General features: G+C 43.7%; 1 protein-coding gene across 4 annotated transcripts in view; it reads right to left on the bottom strand.

The window, feature by feature from the left end:
* Positions 1–17,245, bottom strand: part of RAD54L2 (RAD54 like 2) — a 70,327-nt gene extending 53,082 nt beyond the window's left edge. For 3 of the 4 annotated variants that reach the window (XM_048488148.1, XM_048488147.1, XM_048488145.1), the window contains exons 1-2: positions 16,995–17,245; positions 12,386–12,594 (exon numbers count right to left, since the gene is read on the bottom strand). In XM_048488148.1, coding sequence (XP_048344105.1) covers positions 12,386–12,539 — 154 coding nt within the window. In that variant the 5' untranslated portion in view covers positions 12,540–12,594; positions 16,995–17,245. Of the gene's footprint in view, positions 1–12,385; positions 12,595–16,677; positions 16,729–16,994 lie in introns of those variants that run through there. The other variant, XM_048488146.1, reaches the window with a different exon arrangement.
* Positions 17,246–20,310: the final 3,065 nt, after the last annotated feature.

Raw genomic sequence — 20,310 nt, forward strand, 5'->3', positions numbered from 1 at the left:
GAAGCTTCAGCTATTTTAAGCAAAAAGGAGTAAAACCATCTATTGATTACTCACCGTGAAAGGTTCTCTCTTGAGAGCAGGACGACATCTTGAGTGATGACTCCCACCCCTTGGTGCAGGGTGACAGGATCAACATTTTTCTTCCGCTTTCTGTTCCTAGTGGCAGTCACTTCCGTTGATTTTTCCTGTAGAAGTCCTTTCAGAACTTGCGATAACTAGTAAACTACTAACTTGTAATATAAAGACGCTGTCAACAACAAACAGTATTGGAACTCGACCCTGAGAATTTAGTAGAGAAAGCAGAAATCACAACTAACAGTAATTATGTAAGAACTGTCAAAATAATGCATAGCCAGAAGCTGTTTTATGAGAATAATTGATGATGACCATGGTGTGTGTGTGGGGAGGGGGGGAAATCAAGATGTCCTCTTGCTCTCAAAATAGAAGGACCCTTCACAGTGAGTATCCAATGGACCATTCTCTTGAGTTAAGAAGGCATCTTGCATGGGATCTCTCCCAGCAGTGTCCCCAATTCAGGGTGGGTCATCACCTATGGTTCTATAATATGTTGTAAAACTTTGGGCCCAAGGTGGCCTCAGCTGAGCAGTAAGGATGTAACTTATAATGCCTGATGAAGGTAGAAATGTTTGACCATGCAGTGGTCATGCAGATCTCCTATGGGAAGGCATGATTGATTAATGTTGAATTGATTGTTGCGCTGCAAACAGAGTGCATGGTTATGCTCTCTGGCACTGGTATGCCTCTGTCTTTTATGCTTCTGTTATGCATGTCCTCAGAGTTGTGCTGATTGAGGGTTTAGACATGGGGGAACCCATTTTTGGTGGACTGGTGGAGATAAAGAGAGTGTCAGATTTTTGCAGGTTGTCAGTCCTCTTGATGTAAAACTTAAGTGTAGTCAGTATATAATTGATCTTCTGACATCCAGAGTATGCTAGACTTTTTCTGTCTTATGAGATGGATTGGGACAGAATGATGGTAATACTAACTCTTGAGACATACAGAACCTTAGATGCTGCCTTTGGTTTAAAGGTGGGCTCTGGATGCAGGGTCACTTTATGGAAGACACATAATTCTGATTGGATAAATAGGGTTTTCAATTCAAATACCAGATGTACCAAAGTAACTGCCACCAGGAATAAAGTCTTCATGCGTAGCCATTTTAGAGGCACCTCAGGCTTGTGTTCAAAAGGTGCCTCTGTGAGAACCATCAGGACTGTGTGGAGGTTCCATGTGGGAAATCTATGCATTTGCTGTGGATCCATCTGAGAAACTTCTTTGATGAATGCTGAATGTGAGGATGTCTGGTTATTGGTTCCTCCTTATATTAGGAGAGGACAGTAGCAAGTCCAGTCAGTTGTCACCAAATGGTAGCTGCCAGACAACCTGCCCTTGCATAGGAATTCTAAAACATCTGGAATGCTGGGCTTGAGAGCATAATTTTTTTTCCTGCAGCATCACCTGTGGAAGGCCTTCCAGGTAGAATTATAGATGTGTGTGGTGGAAGATCTGCAGGAGGCCATCATGATGGTACCCCCTTGGGAATATAGTTTATTTTCAGCAATTTTGACCATTCAACTTCCACACGATTAGCTTTAGCCACTGAGGATGAAGATGCCATGTGGGTCCCTGGTACAGGAGGTTGGGATGTGGTGGTAGTCTGACAGGTGGTGCTGCGGACAGCTCTTGATGGGAGGATAACCATGGCTGGGGTGGTCAGCATGGACTACCAGCATTACAGATGCCTGTAGATATCTGATCTGTTCCGGAATGATTGGTGTCAGGGGATATGCACAGAGTGTTCGACCACAGGGAACATAGGGCATCCGGCACCTCTGTTGATTGATGATAGTATGTTAAGAAGAAACTAGAGAGTTGGGTGTTGTCTGGTGTGACAAACAGATTTACCGTCGACTGACTGAAGTGGTTGACCATCGTTTGGAATATTTCCCTCTTCAGAGACCATTCCACCCCTAGGATAGTCTGGAGGCTCAGCCAGTCTGCTGTCACATTGAGGGTCCCCTTAATGTGCTCTGCTCTGGTGGAGGCCAGATTGACTTCCACCCATTACAGCATTCTAAGGACCTCTGTGTGCCTCAAACTGCCCTGGCTGTTGATATACATTTTTGCCACAATATTGTCAGTCTGGATGAGAGGATGACACCCTCAGGTATTGTTCTGGAAGTGAATTGTGGCTTGGTGAATGGCCCATATTTCCAGCAGATTGACAGGGAGGCTAGATTCCTACGTGGACTACCAACCCTAATCATGCTGACTGTTGAGAGATGCTCCTCAACCAGACAGGCTGGCATCTGTGAACACCTGTGTTTCCTGGACTATCAAATATACTTTGCCTGTTGGAGATTTGATGGGTATGTCTACCAAAGTAAGGAACTATTGACCTGGAACCACAACGGTTTTGTCCTTGCTGTTCACGATGTCCCACTGATAGGGTCTTAGAACTTCTGGAGTGGCTGCAAATGTAGTTTGGCCCACTGTACTAAGTCCAGGGTTTAGATGAGAGTGCCCATTAGCTTGGCCAGGTGCATCAGAGGCATCTGTCTGCTGGTGATAATCTGTGATGCCATGCACCACCAATGGGGTCCCAAGAAGCTGTGACTCCAAGTACGCAATCATCTCAAGAGTGTCCACTGTTGAATTATCCACTGATGATGCTCTGATCAGAAGATCGTCCAAATATGGAAAAATATGAATTTCTCTTTTTAGAAGAGCAGTAATAGGCGATAGGAGGATTTTGGAAAATACTCTCAAGGCTGTAGATAGCCAAAAGGGCAGGGCCCAGAACTGAAAATGTTAATCTAGGATGAACAAAGGAAAACAAAGAAACCTTCTGTGGGATGTTAGAATGGGAATGTGGAGAGCATGCCTCTTTCGTGTCTAATGAGATCAGGAAGTCCTCCAGCTGTAGTCCCTCTGTGATGGATCTCAAGGTTCCATGCAGAATTTTTTTTAACTTGATGAACTTGTTGAGAAACTTGAGATCCAAGATGGCCCTCCAATTCCCATTCTTCTTCAGAAGTGAAAAATATTGAGTATATTGCTTGACACCTTTCTGAATTTGGAATACGTTCTATGGCCTCCAGGTTCTCCCTGGAGAAGGTGTTGAACTTCATCTCACATTCTCGTGAGCTTTTCCAGGTGTCTGGGGGCCGGGGAAACAGAAAGTGAAGTGGAAACCTGCTGAACTCCAGAGAGTATTCTCTCTCGATCCTTTTGCATCCAGACATCCCGAAAAAGTAGCAGTCTGCCCCCCACTGAAGGATTGGTGTAGTCATTGTTTTGAGATTGGTGCAAGATCCTTAAAGGACATATCTCCCATGTGGCCAAAAGGCCTGTTGTTACTGTTGGTGCAATGAAAGGACCTGTTGCCATGGCTCCATTATTGGCTTCTGTTGCCTCTCTGGAATTTGGGGAAGGTTCATTGGGAAGCTAAAGCCTCCTGAAGTCCTGCGCTCATTGCAAGAAATGTATTTTGGCATGGCTTTCTTCTTGGTTTCAACTAAGACTTTGTCCAGAAACTTACCAAACAACATATCACCTTGGGATGGGTATGCAGCAACAAAGGCCTTGGACAAAGGCAGGTCCACCTGCCACACTGTTAGTCAAAGATTATTATCTGGCTGCCACTGCACATGATATGACCCTTGAGGAGAAAATATCTAGGGTGGCATCTGCTAAGGTGGCATCTGCAGCGAACAACACTTGGAGAACCCAGTTGGCCCCCTCAATCAGACCCCTTTTGTTCTCTGGAATCAGCTGTAGTATTCTTCCGGACCATACTATCATTGTGTATAAAACCATGGAGGCTGTAGCTGAGCTCTGATGGCCATGGCTGTGGCTTCATGTGATTTTCTTAGTAAAAAACTGGATCTTCTGTCTAGGGAATCTTTAATAAAACCTCCCCCATCTTCAATTACTTGTCCCCTTGACTGGAGAGCTGCCATTGGAGCATCCATAAAAAGAACCTGAAAGAGCTTATTGGTAAATTCAGGGAAGGCATAAAGCTTTTTGACAAAGGAGGAGAAGTTTTCTTTGGCTATGAGTTCAACCCATTCTTCATAACCTGATTTTTTTTATAGATAGGAAATGGAAAGGCTTTCTGTGGAGTCTCAGATACAGGAAAGAACTCCTTGTTGCTCTTAAGTTTCCCCCAGCATCCTCCTGGCTAGGAGAATTTGTCACCCCAGGGGCTTCCTGAAGGCCAAGGGCTGCAAGTGTTTTGAACAGCAAATAGGGAACTCCTCCTGAATGAAAAATCTTAAGGAGTGTTCAGACATCTCATAGAATCATAGAGTTGGAAGAGACCACAAGGGCCATCAAGTCCAACCCCCTGCCATGCAGGAACACATAATCAAAGCACTCCTGACAGATCCAGCCTCTCTTTAATAACCTCCAAAGAAGAAGACTCCGCCACACTCCGAGGTAGTGCATTCATCTGTCAAACAGCTCTTACTGTCAGGAAGTTTTTCTTGATGTTTAGGTGGAATCTCTCTTCCCTCACATTGAACTCATTATTCCTGGTCCTAGTCTCTGAAGCTGAGAAAATAAGCTTGCTCCCTCACCAACATGACATCTCTTCAAATATCTAAACATGGCTATTATGTCACCTCTTAATCTTCTCTTCATCAAACTAAACATACCCAGCTCCCTAAGTCTCTCCTCATAGGGCATGGATTCCAGACCTTTTACCATTTTGGTTGCCCTCCTCTGGCAATGGTATTTAGAGCCCCTCTGATTCCCCTGACCTGGCCAGGATTTAGACATTTCAGTGACAGTTTTCTGAATAAACTGCATTATCTCAGGTGAGGGCCGAATGACCATCAGCTGTGGATTTACTCACAAGGAGACCGTCATCTGCCTCCTCGCAGTTGTCTTCTGACTTCATCTCCTGGCAGCTGCAGATTTCCAAGAACATTTAAGTGGCAAAATGGTGCCCACTGCTTTCTCAGAGCATTTCTGCTTCTTTGCACCACTGTCTTTGGGGGTTGGCAGAGTGAGCTCCCAGGCAGATACTGGCTCACTGGGTATCCTGCCCAAACAGAGGTAAAGCAGCTGTGCCGGGGCATTTGAGCTCACCCTCAGCTCCAAAGTTGCTTGGAGGGGGTCATGCCATTTTCAAAGGTGTCAAGCGGGGGGAACGGGACTAGTTTCCTCAACCCTAAAGAAGTATCAGAGAGAGAACTGAAGGACATAAACCTAATAGAGAGAACAGCACAAGAAGGACAAGATTTAGAGTTAGGAATAAGGCAATAAATCAGAAAGCCTATTCTAAATCCCTGTCTCCCTTTCCTAGATAGGAAAAGAACTGGAGAAAGTGACTCCCACTAGGAACAGGAAGTGGAAGAAAAAAGTTGTTCCTGCCTCCCTGCACCAAGGGGTGGGAGTCACCACCCAAGATGTACTCCTGACTCAAGAGAGAAATAGGAAATAAAGTGGGCAGAAAGATATTACTTCTCATACCCAGGAGAACCTGGAGTAGTTTTCTGGTTTGAAGAAAAAAATGACCAGCATCTTCTAGTGGATTTTTTCCCCAAAAAAATGGCAATGGTCCAGAGTAATCCAAATGATATTCCAGTCTCTGGGGCAACTGCAGTGAAAAAGCAAGCAGTTTTACCACCATTAACAGAAGAACAAGACTACAAGTCCCAGTCAGATGATATGAAAGAAGGAGATCAGAATGTAATGCAAGTCATTTCTCTAGGTTATGTAATGTTTCGGCTCTGCCAGAAACTTTGCCACTTTCTCTTGAAAAAAAGAAATTTATGGTAAAAAGCACAAGGCGGGACAAATCAGGAGAAACATGATCATCATGGTGTTCAACGAAAATATGAAATAAACCATTACTTCTTCTTTTTTAAAGAACCTTGTCCACAATGTCATTCATCTGTAAAACACTATGAGGAGTGAGAATGAAAGTTCCTGCCCTTCCTTCCTACATCAGCATCCATGTCACACCTCTCTCCAATGATATCTCTTAGGTAACAGTTCATAGAGTTAGTTAACATTCTAGTCTGAACACCAATATGGAGCTTCAAAAATCAATAGCAGAAAATCTAACTATTAACTGATGCAACAATCTAGATATTGAAAATTACCCACTTTCAAAAAGAATTTGAAACATATCATCAAGCACACTATTTCACAAGAGGAAAGCACCCACTGGGAAATGCCAGCTTCTCTGATTAAATCCAGCCAGACTATGCAAAATGAAGGAACAGTAAAAAGAAACTGGTGAAACCCTGAACGTGCATTTGTATTTTATATTAGGAATGGTGGTTCTTTGGATTAATGAAGTTCTTGAAATATAATAACTGATATCTTGAATTGAACCCCTAGACAGATTAGCAGACAAAGTAATTGTTTTACCATCAGTGTTATAAGATTGTATCATTCTCTCCCAATCAGCAAACAAGAGGGAACAGTTTTACATTTTTGCTAACTGAAGCCTCCCAATTTTCTTCAGAAGCATATAGAATGAATTACAATAATCTAGCCTGAAAGATTATGGCAGCATGGATCAGCATAACCAGATCAGATAAAGGGATGACAAAATGATTTAAACTTGAGAAATTATTTTCAGCTAGGCTCTGTATTGGTTTTTCAAAAATTAACATCTGAGAGCACTTCAAGCATTCTACAAGCTCAGATAATTATAATTTTTGACAATTTAAAATAGGAGGATCAATCTCCTCTAAAACATTGTTATGGGAGGAAAGAAGAAATTGTACCTTTACTTGTTATGAAAATCTTATACCAAGGGGTACTGGGAAAATACCCTGGTAACTAGTCACCACCACTAACGATCTCCTGATTCGCTGATAAAATAGTTTTCCAGTGCAATAGTAGAACAATCTTACAATAAATAACTGGCTAAGGGTTCAACCCAATCCCTGTGCGTCCTGCACGCCCATAGTCCATTGCTGGGCCCACAGAGCAGCTGCTCCACAGGCCAGGAAAAGCCTTCTCACTGCCCCAGCTCACCCCAAACAAAGCCCTTCCCTGGCATCTCCGCCCCCAAGAGTCAAGCCAGAACTGCGGAGGGCCAGGAGTCAAGCTCTGACTGCGGAGGGTCCATCAAAACCCTTCCCCCAGGAATAGAGCTGGGCCCATGAAGGGCCTGGCAAAGCCTCCTTGCCTTCCCCTTACACCTCAACCATCTACATTCCACCATCTCCCCACTCCTAGCCACACCTTTCAATCCTCTTCTCCCATCAGTTAATCTGATGGGACAATTTCAAAAAATTTCTTGGCACAGGAGAACTTGTGTTTGTGGTTCAGGGGAAGTGGACTCAGTGTCACACATCTATTGCACTGTCAGCTTCATAATAGCGAAAGGGAGCTTTTAATTCAACCATTGCAAATTCTCCATGTACACCCATTACAGCCAACTCAGATTCAAATTTTGTAAGAATTTTATTAGAAGATCGCGTTCCCTCTATATCACAGAAGGTGGCCAAATTTTGTACATTGGCATACAATAAGCGAATATTATTATTAGGATAGAGAACCGGATAGTATGATGAAACTTGTAATAATGGCTTAAATTAATGATATCTAATGTATTGACCTCACAACTTGGATCTCTGCACAATTGGAATATTATGTATCTTTACGTATTCTGATTTTGGTTTTAATGGCAGGCCGAAGGGCCATAATAATAAATTCTATTCAACCCTCCCCCCTCACCAATATTTACCTGGTCCCCCTCCCCCACCCAAACCTCATATTTTCACCCTCCTCACCTGAATACTCACCTTCAACCCCTCCCCCCACTCCTAGCCACACCCTGCCTCCCTTCCCCCACCCCACCAATCCTCCCTCCCATTCCAAGCCTTTTCAACCCTCCCCCACCCAAGCCTTACCTTGCACCCTCCCACCACCTCAGTACTAACCTTCCAACCCAACCCATCCCACCCTCATACTCATCTTCCAACTCTCCTGCCACTCCTAGCCACGACTTCCAACCCTACCACATCCCAAGACTTACCTTTCCACCCAGCCCCACAAGAACCCTCACCTTTCTACCCTCTGCCACTTCAAGTCACTCTGTTCCACCCTCTCCCAATTTGCAACCACAAGCCTCCCCTTTCAACCCTCTTACCACCCCAAGCCACTCTGTCCCATCCTCCCCCTGCTCCCCTCCTCCATCAGAATCCACTCCTCTCCACCCTGCCCCTATCCTCACCTATCAACCTACCTCAAGCCACACCTTTCCCACCCCCAATCCAGAACCCAGTAAGTGTCATGACATGAGAAAGGGTGGGGTGAGGCCACTACAGCCCATTGCAGGGGGTGGAAAAGTGCAAAACAAAATATAGGGAAAAGCACAAAGAAACAACACAAAAATATTCACATGAAAAATAATACATTTGAACTAAGGAACCCAAACACATGAAGAAGTTCTTAACCTCCACCCAATTTCCTGTGGATCCAGTTTCCACAGAAGATTGAAAACTGAAGACAAGGGAAAATCCCAGACATCCAGATATTTATGTGAAATGGACGTAAATCAACCTCTTTAAGAATCACAAGGGGATTTCTTCAATCCTATGCAAATCACTATCTCTGATGTCAGAGCCACTTTTGCCAATCACAGCCATATACAATATAGTTTCATCATCATCAAGCACTTGCTAATAGCTCTGAATTCCCATGACAATTAGATGCTATGGTCTAAACTGGATTAATCCTTGCCCAAAAGGGATTAAGTCTGTCAGGATGGTCCAACATGGAATGGAACTGAATTGCTTATATTCAGTTGCCAATATTTTTACTGGCATGATCCTGACACTTTGACACAGCCCAACATGCAGGTATTAAGCTGGTGAAGCAATTCCTGGCAGAGATGCTTTTTTCCTATAAATTTTATCCTGATTCCAGAAGTTGCTTTACCATCTTAATTTCAAATACACCAGTGGCCTTGTCTGCTGTATTTCTCTCAGTCCTCAGAAACACAGTGGCCTACTGGACAATGCCGTTATAAGGATTGGAAGATTATGAAAATGCTTTGGACATAAATGCTTTCTGATACAATCAGCAATATTTAATAATGGAATTATTATTAAATATACATTCAGAAGCTTCTTAGCAGAGCTAAAACGAATACTATTCCTTCATTTTAATGACATAAGCTACATCACACAAAATATTCACACACTGACAAGTCCTTCCTTAGAAAATATAAAACATAGCACAAATTTTCCATTCTGTTCTAACCATTTACTCCACATAAAAAATAATATTTTTTTTCAAAATGCAACTATAAGAATATCATAGTTTTATTCTAGAATTTTCCAGAATCCAACTGAGATTTAAAAACACCATACAGCGCTACAAAGAACCTACAGTGTTGGGGCACAATCTATGCAGCAATTAAGTCTGATGTGATGAATCTTCTTTAAATATTGCTATGTTTTCCAAAGAGTCACAAATAGTGTATTATCTTGCCCAGGAAGAAAAAAATGATAATTCTGAAGGGCACAGAGTCCACCATGGAATTATAAACTCTCATTAGAAAACAAAACAAAAACTTGGCAACGTAAGATGTAGAACAACACTCCCTGCTTCTTCTTGAAATAGGAAAGGCTGAAGTATTAGTGAGAGTTCAATAATAGCAGGCCTTAGTAAAAATCTGATTCCCTATGAGTCCACTCTCTGCTTCCTGAATCATCCACATTCATATAAAATTATTGGATAAAATATTCAGTTTAATATTAAGGGTGGGGGAGGTAGGATCCTGCCTTTTAGCTGGTTCTGCATCCAAAGCTTTCTACTCCAACTTCACAGCCTTCAGCCCTGGATCCGTTCTTCATCATCTTCCCTAGACTGGACTCCTTGGATTTCTTTTCTCCTCAGGACCAGTCAACAGGTATTTTACTTTCGCCATTTCTTGAGCACCTCAGTTTACCTTACTGCCAACCAGTGTCTTCCCCCAGGTTTTCCCTCAATAAAAGGTAACAGTTTATAGGCAAGTAGGCTTGTACAAAGGTGACAATCTGCATCCTCAGAGATAAAGGGATTATTTGACATAATATTTCCCACATTTTTGCTATATTAGGAGAGAATCTATAAGAATCAGTTTTTCACTCCTCTCATTTACTTCATTGAAGGATTTTTTAAAAATCACCTTTAAATTTTCCTTCTGTCATCCAGCTTTACTTCAACAAAGCAGAGATGGTAAAGGAATATTTCTCTCAACATTAAAAAAGAATTTGTGAAGGATCCACAGACTAGCTCATGAAACTAGTACTGTTAGTATGATTGTGACATAGCCCTTGAAAGGAAAACCCCATGCACAAAGCAGTAAGAAAGTTGCTATTGTAAAAACATGTAGTGCCAAGATGACAGCATAACTGGGTTGTGGTTTGTTGGTGTATTTTTAAAACCCTCTATATGAAGCTCACAAAGGTTAATAAGAGCTTAATCATCAAGAATAGTGCCTGAATGTATCTGTCACAGACTGCTCTAGCTTTCCTTTCCCATTTCAAATCTTAACCCTGGTCAGCAAAAATACCCCTTTCAAAATAATCCATCATCACAACCCCAAACCATAAAAAAGCAACTCTTATCCCAAGTCAGCCTTCCAAAGTTCAAGTATTGAAGCATGACATGAGAATCACTATCTGCATTTATTTTGAATCCAATATATGTAGCAGGATGCTACCTAATCATCAAGTACATTTATAATGAGCCAAACTGGGCTCTTTGCCTCAGATGGCTGACCCAGGGGAGCAGCAGATTTGTGGCAATGCACACTCTGTTCCACAGTATGCCTAACTGTTTTAAAGGAAGACTTCCTTTTGCAATAGTAAATTACGCTAAACTGTTGGAGTTGGATTCCTTGAAAGCTGGTGCAGCAATATGAGTTCACTTGGTTAGATATGATAGTCGAGAAACTGCAGAGTAATAAAAACATGGCACCTCAGAAAAGCAAAAACGATTAACAGCCTGTCCACAGGGGCTAGCAAACTTGAGTGTGCCAAAGAGGGTTCCCTTGTCTTCACAGTGATACCATTCCAGCAAGACTTCTTCTATCCCTCTTCTCCCCACCTATCACAGAAGCTCTCTGTGGGAACCACCAAAAGGACCAAGCACTAAGAAACATGTGGGAATAGCAGAGTTTGAGATGAATCTAAAGGAGTTTGAGTCACAGGTAAAAAATGGGAGACACCTTTCTCTTTTACTCTAGTAAGGGCTGTATTTTCATGTCAAGATTGCACAAGAATATAAAATGTGGTGTTGAACACAGAATTAAATGTCTGATTTAACAAATTTAACTGCCTAGATGGCTTTTACATGAGATCAGATAGGTTCATAACAGAACAACTATCCAGCAACCAACTACAGTAGTTGAAAGGAATCAACAGATTCTGCATACCAGGTAGTGGGGAAACCCAATGTGGTGGAATTCATAAGCCACACTGAAATCCTGTGTGGGCTGTGGAGTGAGGGACACACACTTCTAAAATAAACAATAAATAAAAGAGGAACACCATCCCTTTAATTTCCAGATTGTCCGCTTCTGATAGGCATCTGGTTGCTCACATACAAAAACAGAATGCTTGCCTAAATGGACCTTTGCCTCAATTTTCTAGGAGTTTCCTTGAGTTCTGATCTTCTAATGCAGCTTCCAGAAAATGTCAGTTTTCATTAAAACAAATAACTAAGTTTCCAGCCCTTGCAGGTTCAGATATATGCCAGAAAGTGTATGATTGATGCCTGCTAAAATTTCAGAAACCAATAATTTCTCTAAATAAAATGTCCAGTAGTGTGGGGCAGGGAGGAAGGGATGTCAATGACCTACATAGCTTCTCGCCCTGCCCATTAACAGCAAACCCAGAATACATTTTGAAAGAAAGTCTAAACTAAAGTATTAAACAAACTAAAAGCAACAATATTTTCTTGGCACAGAACTTAATAGTTTTTAAATGGAGTACATCCCACCCTGGTTTTAGCCTACCTCCTTCAGTCATGTCTACGATCTGAAGAATAAACTTTACAAGAAAAATTTAACTGGTATTCTCACAATACGTCTAGACAAAGAACAATCACAATTTTTTGAACAACATTCCTCTACATTGGTAAAAAAAGGGCATACCTGGTAGGTATACAGATAAATGGCTCTGTGAGGCATGTTGTGGTTGAGGCTGATGACACTACTGCAGTCCAAATCATTAACTCAGGAATTCATGGTCACTATATAACCTACAGACTAAGATATGCTAACGTACTGCTCCACATACAACGTCCCAAGTAAGTACATCTGCCTCTTGCATATAATCTGAAGATTCATTTGCAGTAATTACACACAGCAAAATGTTCTTTGGCTCCCTGGGCCATTACTCACCATTCTCATCAAGTAAATCTTCCTCGTCATCTCCATCATTGTCCTCCTCCATTGCTTCATCCTCATCTTCCTCCTCCTCCTCCTCTTCCATATCCTCCTGCTCCAAGTTCGGGTCCACATCCGGATCACTCCCTGAGACTGACTCGTCTGACATGATTCCCAATAGCGCCTATGGTGCATTACCTGCTCATGGTCTATTTAAGGCAGCCCTGTGAGAGGGGGGGTAAGGGAGAAAAAAATTAAGAAAAAAATTAAGACTGGTGACACAATTAGCAAAATATAGAGTCGGATGTCATCAACATAGTGATGACACCAATGTTAAAGCTCTGGACAATCTCATAATGGTCTGAAATCAACATAACAGGGCATAATACTGAGACTTGTGGAATACTTTATGCCTCAGGTTCCGACATCTAATTCAGCATTGCTGATGGCAAATCCGTACATTTCATCAGATAAAGATAAACAGGACCAAAAGGAGAGAAGAACCAGACATTATCCACACAACTTTGACAGGCAGGTATTTCTCTTGCCACCTCTGATACACGCTCTATCCTCAAACCAGTATCAGTCAGATTGCATGAGATTTTTTATCACTCCCTGCCCCAAACCAGCAAAAACATCAGCTAAAAATCATACCACTTTCTTAAAAGGAGTTGGACACTGGTGCCTACAAATGGGCTCTATTCTGCCCTCTGCCTGATTTGATGTGAGTTTTTTGCCAATGATCCTTCCTCCAGTCAGACAGCTCCCAGCCCAGGTTCCCCCACAACACAAGTTCTTGGAAATTAACCTCCAGTTTCTTAGGATATAATTTATTTTCATTTTCTAATTCTTTAATATACATTACACGCACACACATATTATATATACATTCCTGATTGTAGTTCTAGTACCTGAAATACTAACAGATTTATTATTGCATAGTTGGTGAATACATAATTTGTTGAATTAGGATTTAACAAGAGATTTAATGTACTAGTTGAGTTTATACTGTTGTGGCTGTTGTGAATGGTTACTGCCCCCATACCTCTTACTTTAAACACCACTTTTCACAATATTCACGATATTTTCACTCTAGATCCATGTATGCATAAGTATGTACAATTCACGTCATGTATCTAACAAAACAGGCTCCAGATATGAAGCTACAAAAAACTTAGTTTTGAAAGAAGCCAAAAAACCCCTCCCTTGCCTTGAAAACACTACAGGGGTCGCCATAAATCAGCTGCAATTTGATGGCACTTTATACACAAACAGCCATCTCAGCCGCCTGCCTCCTGACACAACAAAATTCAGGAATAGGTTGCCTCTGGCCACAATCAGAATTTTCAGCTATAAGCAATGAGGGCTAAACAATTTCCCCCCAGAAACGACTTCCTCACTTCTAATTTTCATTCCCCTCCTCCAACCTTTGTTAATTTTCAGCCTCTTCAAAAACCAAGATGTGCTTTTTTTAAAAAAACTTATCAAAATATGGGAAGAAGACCATTTCATTTTGTAAAATAGTTTTGATACTTTATCAATAAATTAAAGTATATGTACAAGTTTGGAAAAAAACTCCACACTCCTCCTCCCTTACATTTCCCGTCCACAGAGACAACCACTGGTTGGCTTCCTGAAACTGAGCTGTGCTAGCCAAAAGTAGAGGCACCTAATTTAACACTGAAGCATCGTGGAGCAAAGTTTTATGAGAGGGGAGGGCAGGATACTTCAGCAACCTATGTGATCAATTGCGATGGGGAGGTGAAAGTGAGGAAGATCATTCATAATCTTGAAGGCTTTAAATTAGACCACCAGACTACTTGTGCTTATGAGGTCTTTGGGTCAGTTTTGTGAATGGCCTTGCCTGCCTCTCCAGCTTGGAGTAGTGGTTAAGAACGGGTGGTTTCTAATCTGGAGAACCGGGTTTGACTCCCCACTCCTTCACATGAGTGGCAGAGGCTTATCTGGTGAACCACTCCTAAATTCTTGCCAGTTGACCTTGGGCTAGTGAAGTCACAGTTCTTCGGAACTCTCTCAGCCCCACCTACCGCACAAGGTGTCTCTTGTGGGGAGAGGAAGGGAAAGGAGCTTGTTAAGACACCTTGAGTCTCCTAACAAAAGAGAAAGATGGGGAATAAATCCAAACTCTTCTTCTTCTTCCTGCCATCTACTTAAGACACAACCACCCTAAGTTCCAAGCTGATTCAAACAAAGAACTGTTACCTCCAGTGTTTCCTCCAAAAGTTGGACAATGCCAATCTATAGTGTGAAGCTGATCAAGAAACTTTTTTAAAATGCCAATCAGAAGTGGGTTGTCTCAGCATCACAACTCAGGTATTTGTTGACTGTCTCCCATTTAAATGCTGTCTAGGGACAACCCTCCTTCGCTTCCAAGACCTGATGAGATCAGGTTAGAGGCAATAGCCTGGTAAGGGCATTAAGGGAACATGAATATATTTAAACACTAGTTTAAAAGAAATTACTCAGTACTTAATTTTTACCAATATCCCATCTGAATTTGCCATCTATTAACAGTATCATGTTTTTACAAGCTCTCCTTGAATAACTGTGAGCAAAATGAGAAGAAAACAATGATTATCCCAACAGGCCAAACTCTCTAAATGTCTCCTAGGTATTTTTCCACTCCAGAAAACCTTCTTATCTATTTTAATACAGCAAATGGAGTGGGGGAGAAAACATACAAAAAAGAAGAAAAATTACAGACATGCAGAGATGGTCGGGTTAAAACACATCTCTTTGAAATAAGCAGCTTTCGAGAACGATAAAACACTGGCATTTATCATAGCATTTATTTTCTCTTTTTCTACAAACTTGCTTTCCAAGTGAACAAATTGAGAAAGTGTGTCAACTTTTAACTAACAAGTCTGGTTCTCCTAGACCTTCAGTCAGGACATGGCGCATTTCTGACAAACAATTAAAGGTCAACTAACCCACCTGGTTGTTGGGGATTAGACAGTTTCTGGCTTCAGCTAGACAAATAAAGATACCAAAATATATGTCACATGCCGTTAATACACTGGTCAGACCTCAACACTTATACCCAAGCTGGAAAATTTAGGCACCAAAAAGTCATTTTTTCAGCCTCCCAGGGTTTTGCATTTTAATTCAGTGTATTTTCTGTAATGCTTTGTTAGCTAACACCTACTGCTAAACACTGCATCTTTCCCCATGCTAATTCTCATCCAAGCTACTTACATGATAAAAGTATTGGGGTATATAAATAAATATGGACCCAACCATACTACCGCACAAATGAATGCAAAATCAGTGCTGAAAAGATCAGCTTCTGTACGCCATGGGTACCTGGTTCTGGGGATGTCTCAGTCATCAATGTTGGTAATAAGTTTACCCTGCAAAATAGCAGAAAAAACTTCACCCCAAATCATCAGGGAACCATTTCCAGCAAATTAACTTTTACAATCTTTAGCTAAAACAATGTTTTTTCCACTGGCCATTTTTCTGCTGGCAGTGAAATATGTGGATATATTTCAGTTGCCACTTAGAATAATCTTAATTAAAACCAACTTCATTTTTTAAAAGACCCATTATTGATTAGGAAGAGTAGTTACACTCAAGATAACGCATCAATCCTTACACTGCTGCAGATAGCCGGGATTAAATTCAGTAACTACACATTTGGTTATGCAGTTCCGTAAACAGTAGACACAAATCTAGAATGGGTAATACCTAGTCTGTCTGCAGAGAACCCAACAAAAGTCCGGGGACACCATTCAGCAAGATCGTCCACCCACGTTCATTTCATAGCATGAACGTTCACTCAAAACGAAGGCTTCAGCGGAGCATGGAGCGAGCTGTTTTATTAACCAAAGTTAAGCAAGCTTTCAAAGCGATCTGAGCGCAACAAGAGGGTGAACTCTTTTACAGGTTTGTCAGGCGTAATCTGCCCACCAGCTCCACGCATCCCATCTCAACGCCTGGGGCTGCCCCCGTTTCCAGTTGCATAAGTAGTGCTCCTCTGGAGGGCTTCCAGCTAGCTCTGGCACCTTCAGCTAGACACCACCACGACTGCATCCTCTTGGGCAGGTAAGAGTTACAAACACCAGCCTCAGCCTCGCTCCTCATGCATGCAGGTCTGACCCAGTTCGGAACATCGACCAGTAGGTACATTATGAGCACGCATCCTGATTACACCCCTGCCTCTCTATTGTTTCACCTGGGCAGGGACCCTCCCCCCCAAAACACGCCTTTCCTTCCTCACTCAGGAAATCAGCGGGAGCAGGACCTGCTTCCAAACTCCTCCTCCGCCCGGGCCTCCCCCGACTCACCCGGGGCCGCGCTGGGCGGCGCGGGCGGGGAGGGGCACGGCGAGGGAGAGCGCCTCTTCCGGCTGGCGGCGGCGGCCGGCAGCGTCGGCTCGGAGGACGGGTCCGCAAACGCCAGGCGGCCCCACCACGGCGCCGACCGGAAGGGGCGGGGCCCGTCAGGACTTCCGGCGCGGGCACGCCGCGTAGGTCCGCCTTCTCGGCTATATAAAGGAGGAGAGTCGCGGCAGCTGGAGGCGGAGGGGAAATGCGCGAAGGTCGTTTTCTTCAGTTGTGGTGCGAACTGCGAGGCCTCGCCGCGCCACCCGCCATTTCCCTACCTCTGGCGGCTCTTCGAGCAGCGCGGCTCGCCTGCACTGTCGGCGGTCCAAGCCGCCATCGCCGGCGCTGGGGGAGGGCCGTTTGCCGCGCTGACGAGGCGGGCTCGGGCGGTTTTTTCCGGCCGCGCGCCCCTGCTTGAGGCGGCCCCCTTGCAGGCCACTGGGACTGGAGAGCGCGGGGAACCTGCTCCCGGACTGCCGTGAGGGCTCGGAGAGAGCTGGTGTGCTCTTGTTCACGTTGGGCGCGCCCTTCCAGTCACTGCGGCCTTCTGGGATGGTGGCTGGGCGGTCTCTCAGTGTGCGGACGTCCTCCCGCCTTCGCGTGAGCGCAGCCGCTTGCCGCTCGTAAGTTTAAATCAACACGGCCTTTGGCGGGGGGCGGCGGGGGGGCCACCCGGCTTGGCTTGCAGAGAGTTCTGGCCTCGATCAGCACCGCTTCTGGAGCAAGGGACAGGCAGCGGGTCACCTGGGGAAGGCTTCTCCCCGGGTCTTAACTCGAGCTGTTCCACTGCTGTTGAGGGACCTAAGACCTTCGGTTGCAGTTTGAAGCGGGGCCAGCTAATCCTAAGAAACGCTCAGTACGGGGAGAAAGCGGCTGCCCCTGCGCGTAACACACAGTGCCCACTGGGAAGGATTACATTGTCTGGGTGTGGAAGCCAGCGCCTAAGGCCCCCCTGGCGTATAAATTGCGCAGGACCCCATGGGCGTCTCAATCTACAAGCGAAGTAAGTGGAGGCATCTCGTGGGTTCCGCCGGTTAGGGCAAACAGCCATGTGTCCCTAAACAGGCCCCATGCGGGATGGGAGGTGGCTCCACCCTTTTTCTGATCCATCCAGCGACATACCCGGCTGGAGACCCCAATAATTCAGGTTTTTCCCAGAGAATTTCACAGGCATTTGACCAGCCAGGCTTTGAAGGGCCGAGGGCAGTGGTGGGATTCAGCAGGTTCGCACCATTTGGGCAGAACCAGTTGTTAAAACGGTGCTTGTAAACAACCAGTTGTTAAATTATTTGAATCCCACCACCAGAACAGGTTGTTCAATTATTTGAATCCCGCCACTGGCTGAGGGCCTTCGAGCCCCAAGGAAACAACATGAGGGGCTGCGAGGACTGAGCAGCCTCCCCTATTGAGGGGTCTGTGGGTGAGTCTTCCTTGGAGGAGAATTAAGCCTGTCCTTCTGGGAACTATTGGAGAACTGGTGCCTATGCTCCCTGCCTGCTTGAGCACTTAGGCGCAGGGTGGGGTTTGCGGTTCTAGGCAGGCCAGCGCATCACAGTATTGATTACCTTCAAAATGATCACACAATTTATCTAAATTTCACATCCATCTATGAAAATTACCTCCCTAGTATGATAAGCAAATAAACCGAAAGTCTTTTTTGTTGTACAAGTGCAACACAACCAGGAATTTGCACATATTAATATAGGCAATATTCAAAAAGTTTCATGGCTGTATGACAAAATCTGTGAGGTTATGCAAGAGGGTATAAAGGTAACAAAAGGTTAGCAAGTTCCAGCCATGAAAGATGGCATCAGTTATAAATGAACATTAAAGCAGATCTGTTATTGGCATAAGTTGGACTGTATCAGAATATTATCATTCAGGAACAGTTTGATTTGGTTTTAAGTAAATAATACTAATTCATCTGATGTAACTTGACTCTTCACCTACCAAGTACTTCCTAAATTTATAAAGTTGAGTTTCGAAGTTAAACTCAAGGCTGTCCGAACAATCAAAGAAGCTCAGTTGATGGGTACACGAGAGAAGGCCATCTCAGGTGCAGGCCCACAATTACGGAACAATCTCCCCAGGGAGTTGTGCCTGGCTCCCTCACTTTCAACTTTTAGAAGGCAGTTGAAGGCAGTTTTGTTTAGGACCACATTTGATTATGTTTACTAGCAGTCTGAATATGATTTTAAATGTTTGATTTTTACATATATATACTCTGTTTTATACATATTGTAAGGCACTGCTACCGTGTTTCCCCGAATATAAGACAGTGTCTTATATTAATTTTTGCTCCCAAAGATGTGCTATGTCTTATTTTCAGGGGATGTCTTATTTTTCCTGTGTTCTGTTTGTCAGGCATGCTTCCAAACAAAAACTTTGCTATGTCTTACTTTCGGGGGATGCCTTATATTTTGCACTTCAGCAAAACCTCTACTATGTCTTATTTTTCGGGGATGTCTTATATTAGGGGAAACAGGATAGCTTGATTAGAAAAAAGGTGGCTAATAAAAGTTTGAAATAAATCAATAAACCTGGTTCATTCTCATGCTCATAGATCCTACCACCACCCGTGACACAGAAAATTAAAATTATGATTTGCACTTTTCCCTACAAACCAGCGTTTCAAATCACAATTTGGAATCCTAGTTTGCAGCAAGGAGCACAAACCATATTTTGGATGTAATGGCATCCAAAAGTAATGACTACTGGAAAATTGCTTAGCTTTACAGCCTCATCTTTTTTGGGGGGGAGGTGTTGGCTTACAGAAGCAGCACAGCCTTTCGCCAGCATGTTTGCCCACCTTAGGAAACTTGCCCTGGCGGAGAAGGCAGTTGTATTGGCAGCTGTGTATCCTGCAGCCTCACTGCCACAGTATGTGGATTTCTGGGCTGTGATGGTATCCCACTTGGATGCCAGCATGAAGGTGGGGATAGGCTAGGTTTCCCAGGGCTGAAACTGATGTTGGTCGGCTCCGAGCTGGGGTTGAGGGCTGGCAGCTTGGCACTCTGGCCCTCAGACTTACACCACCCTTTTGGTGGTCTAAGTCCTATATGCCTTGTGGGGCTTTTCAGCAACAGAAAGTGGTGTTTGAGAGCTTCTTCCTGCTCCCTGCGCCACCGGAAAGCCTCTTGAAGACAGCGGAGCAGCAGTGCATTGGTGCAGTGTCCCACCGCCTCTGTGTTTGGATGGGGCTGTTAGGGTGGACAATGAGGATATTCCCAGTTACTATGTATGGGTGTGAAAGCTGGACACTGAAGAAGCTAGAAGAAGAAAAATTTGGATTTATAACCCACTTTTCTCTTCTGTAAGGAGACTCTAGATGGCTTACAAACTCCTTTCTCTTCCTATCCCCACAACAGACACCTTGTGAGGTAGGTGGGAGTGATAGAGTTTTGAACGAACTGTGACTGGCCCAAGGTCTCCCAGGAGTCTTCATATGTAGAAGCAGGGAAATAAATCCAGTTCACCAGATAAGAGTCTGCTACTCATGTGGAGGAGTGAGGAATCAAACCCAGTTCTCCAGGTTAGAGTCTACCTGCTCTTAACCACTACACCGTGCTGGTTGACAGGAAAAAAAAAAAAATT

The sequence above is a fragment of the Sphaerodactylus townsendi genome, linkage group LG03, assembly GCF_021028975.2.
Source record: "Sphaerodactylus townsendi isolate TG3544 linkage group LG03, MPM_Stown_v2.3, whole genome shotgun sequence".
In the NCBI taxonomy this organism is placed as follows: domain Eukaryota; kingdom Metazoa; phylum Chordata; class Lepidosauria; order Squamata; family Sphaerodactylidae; genus Sphaerodactylus; species Sphaerodactylus townsendi.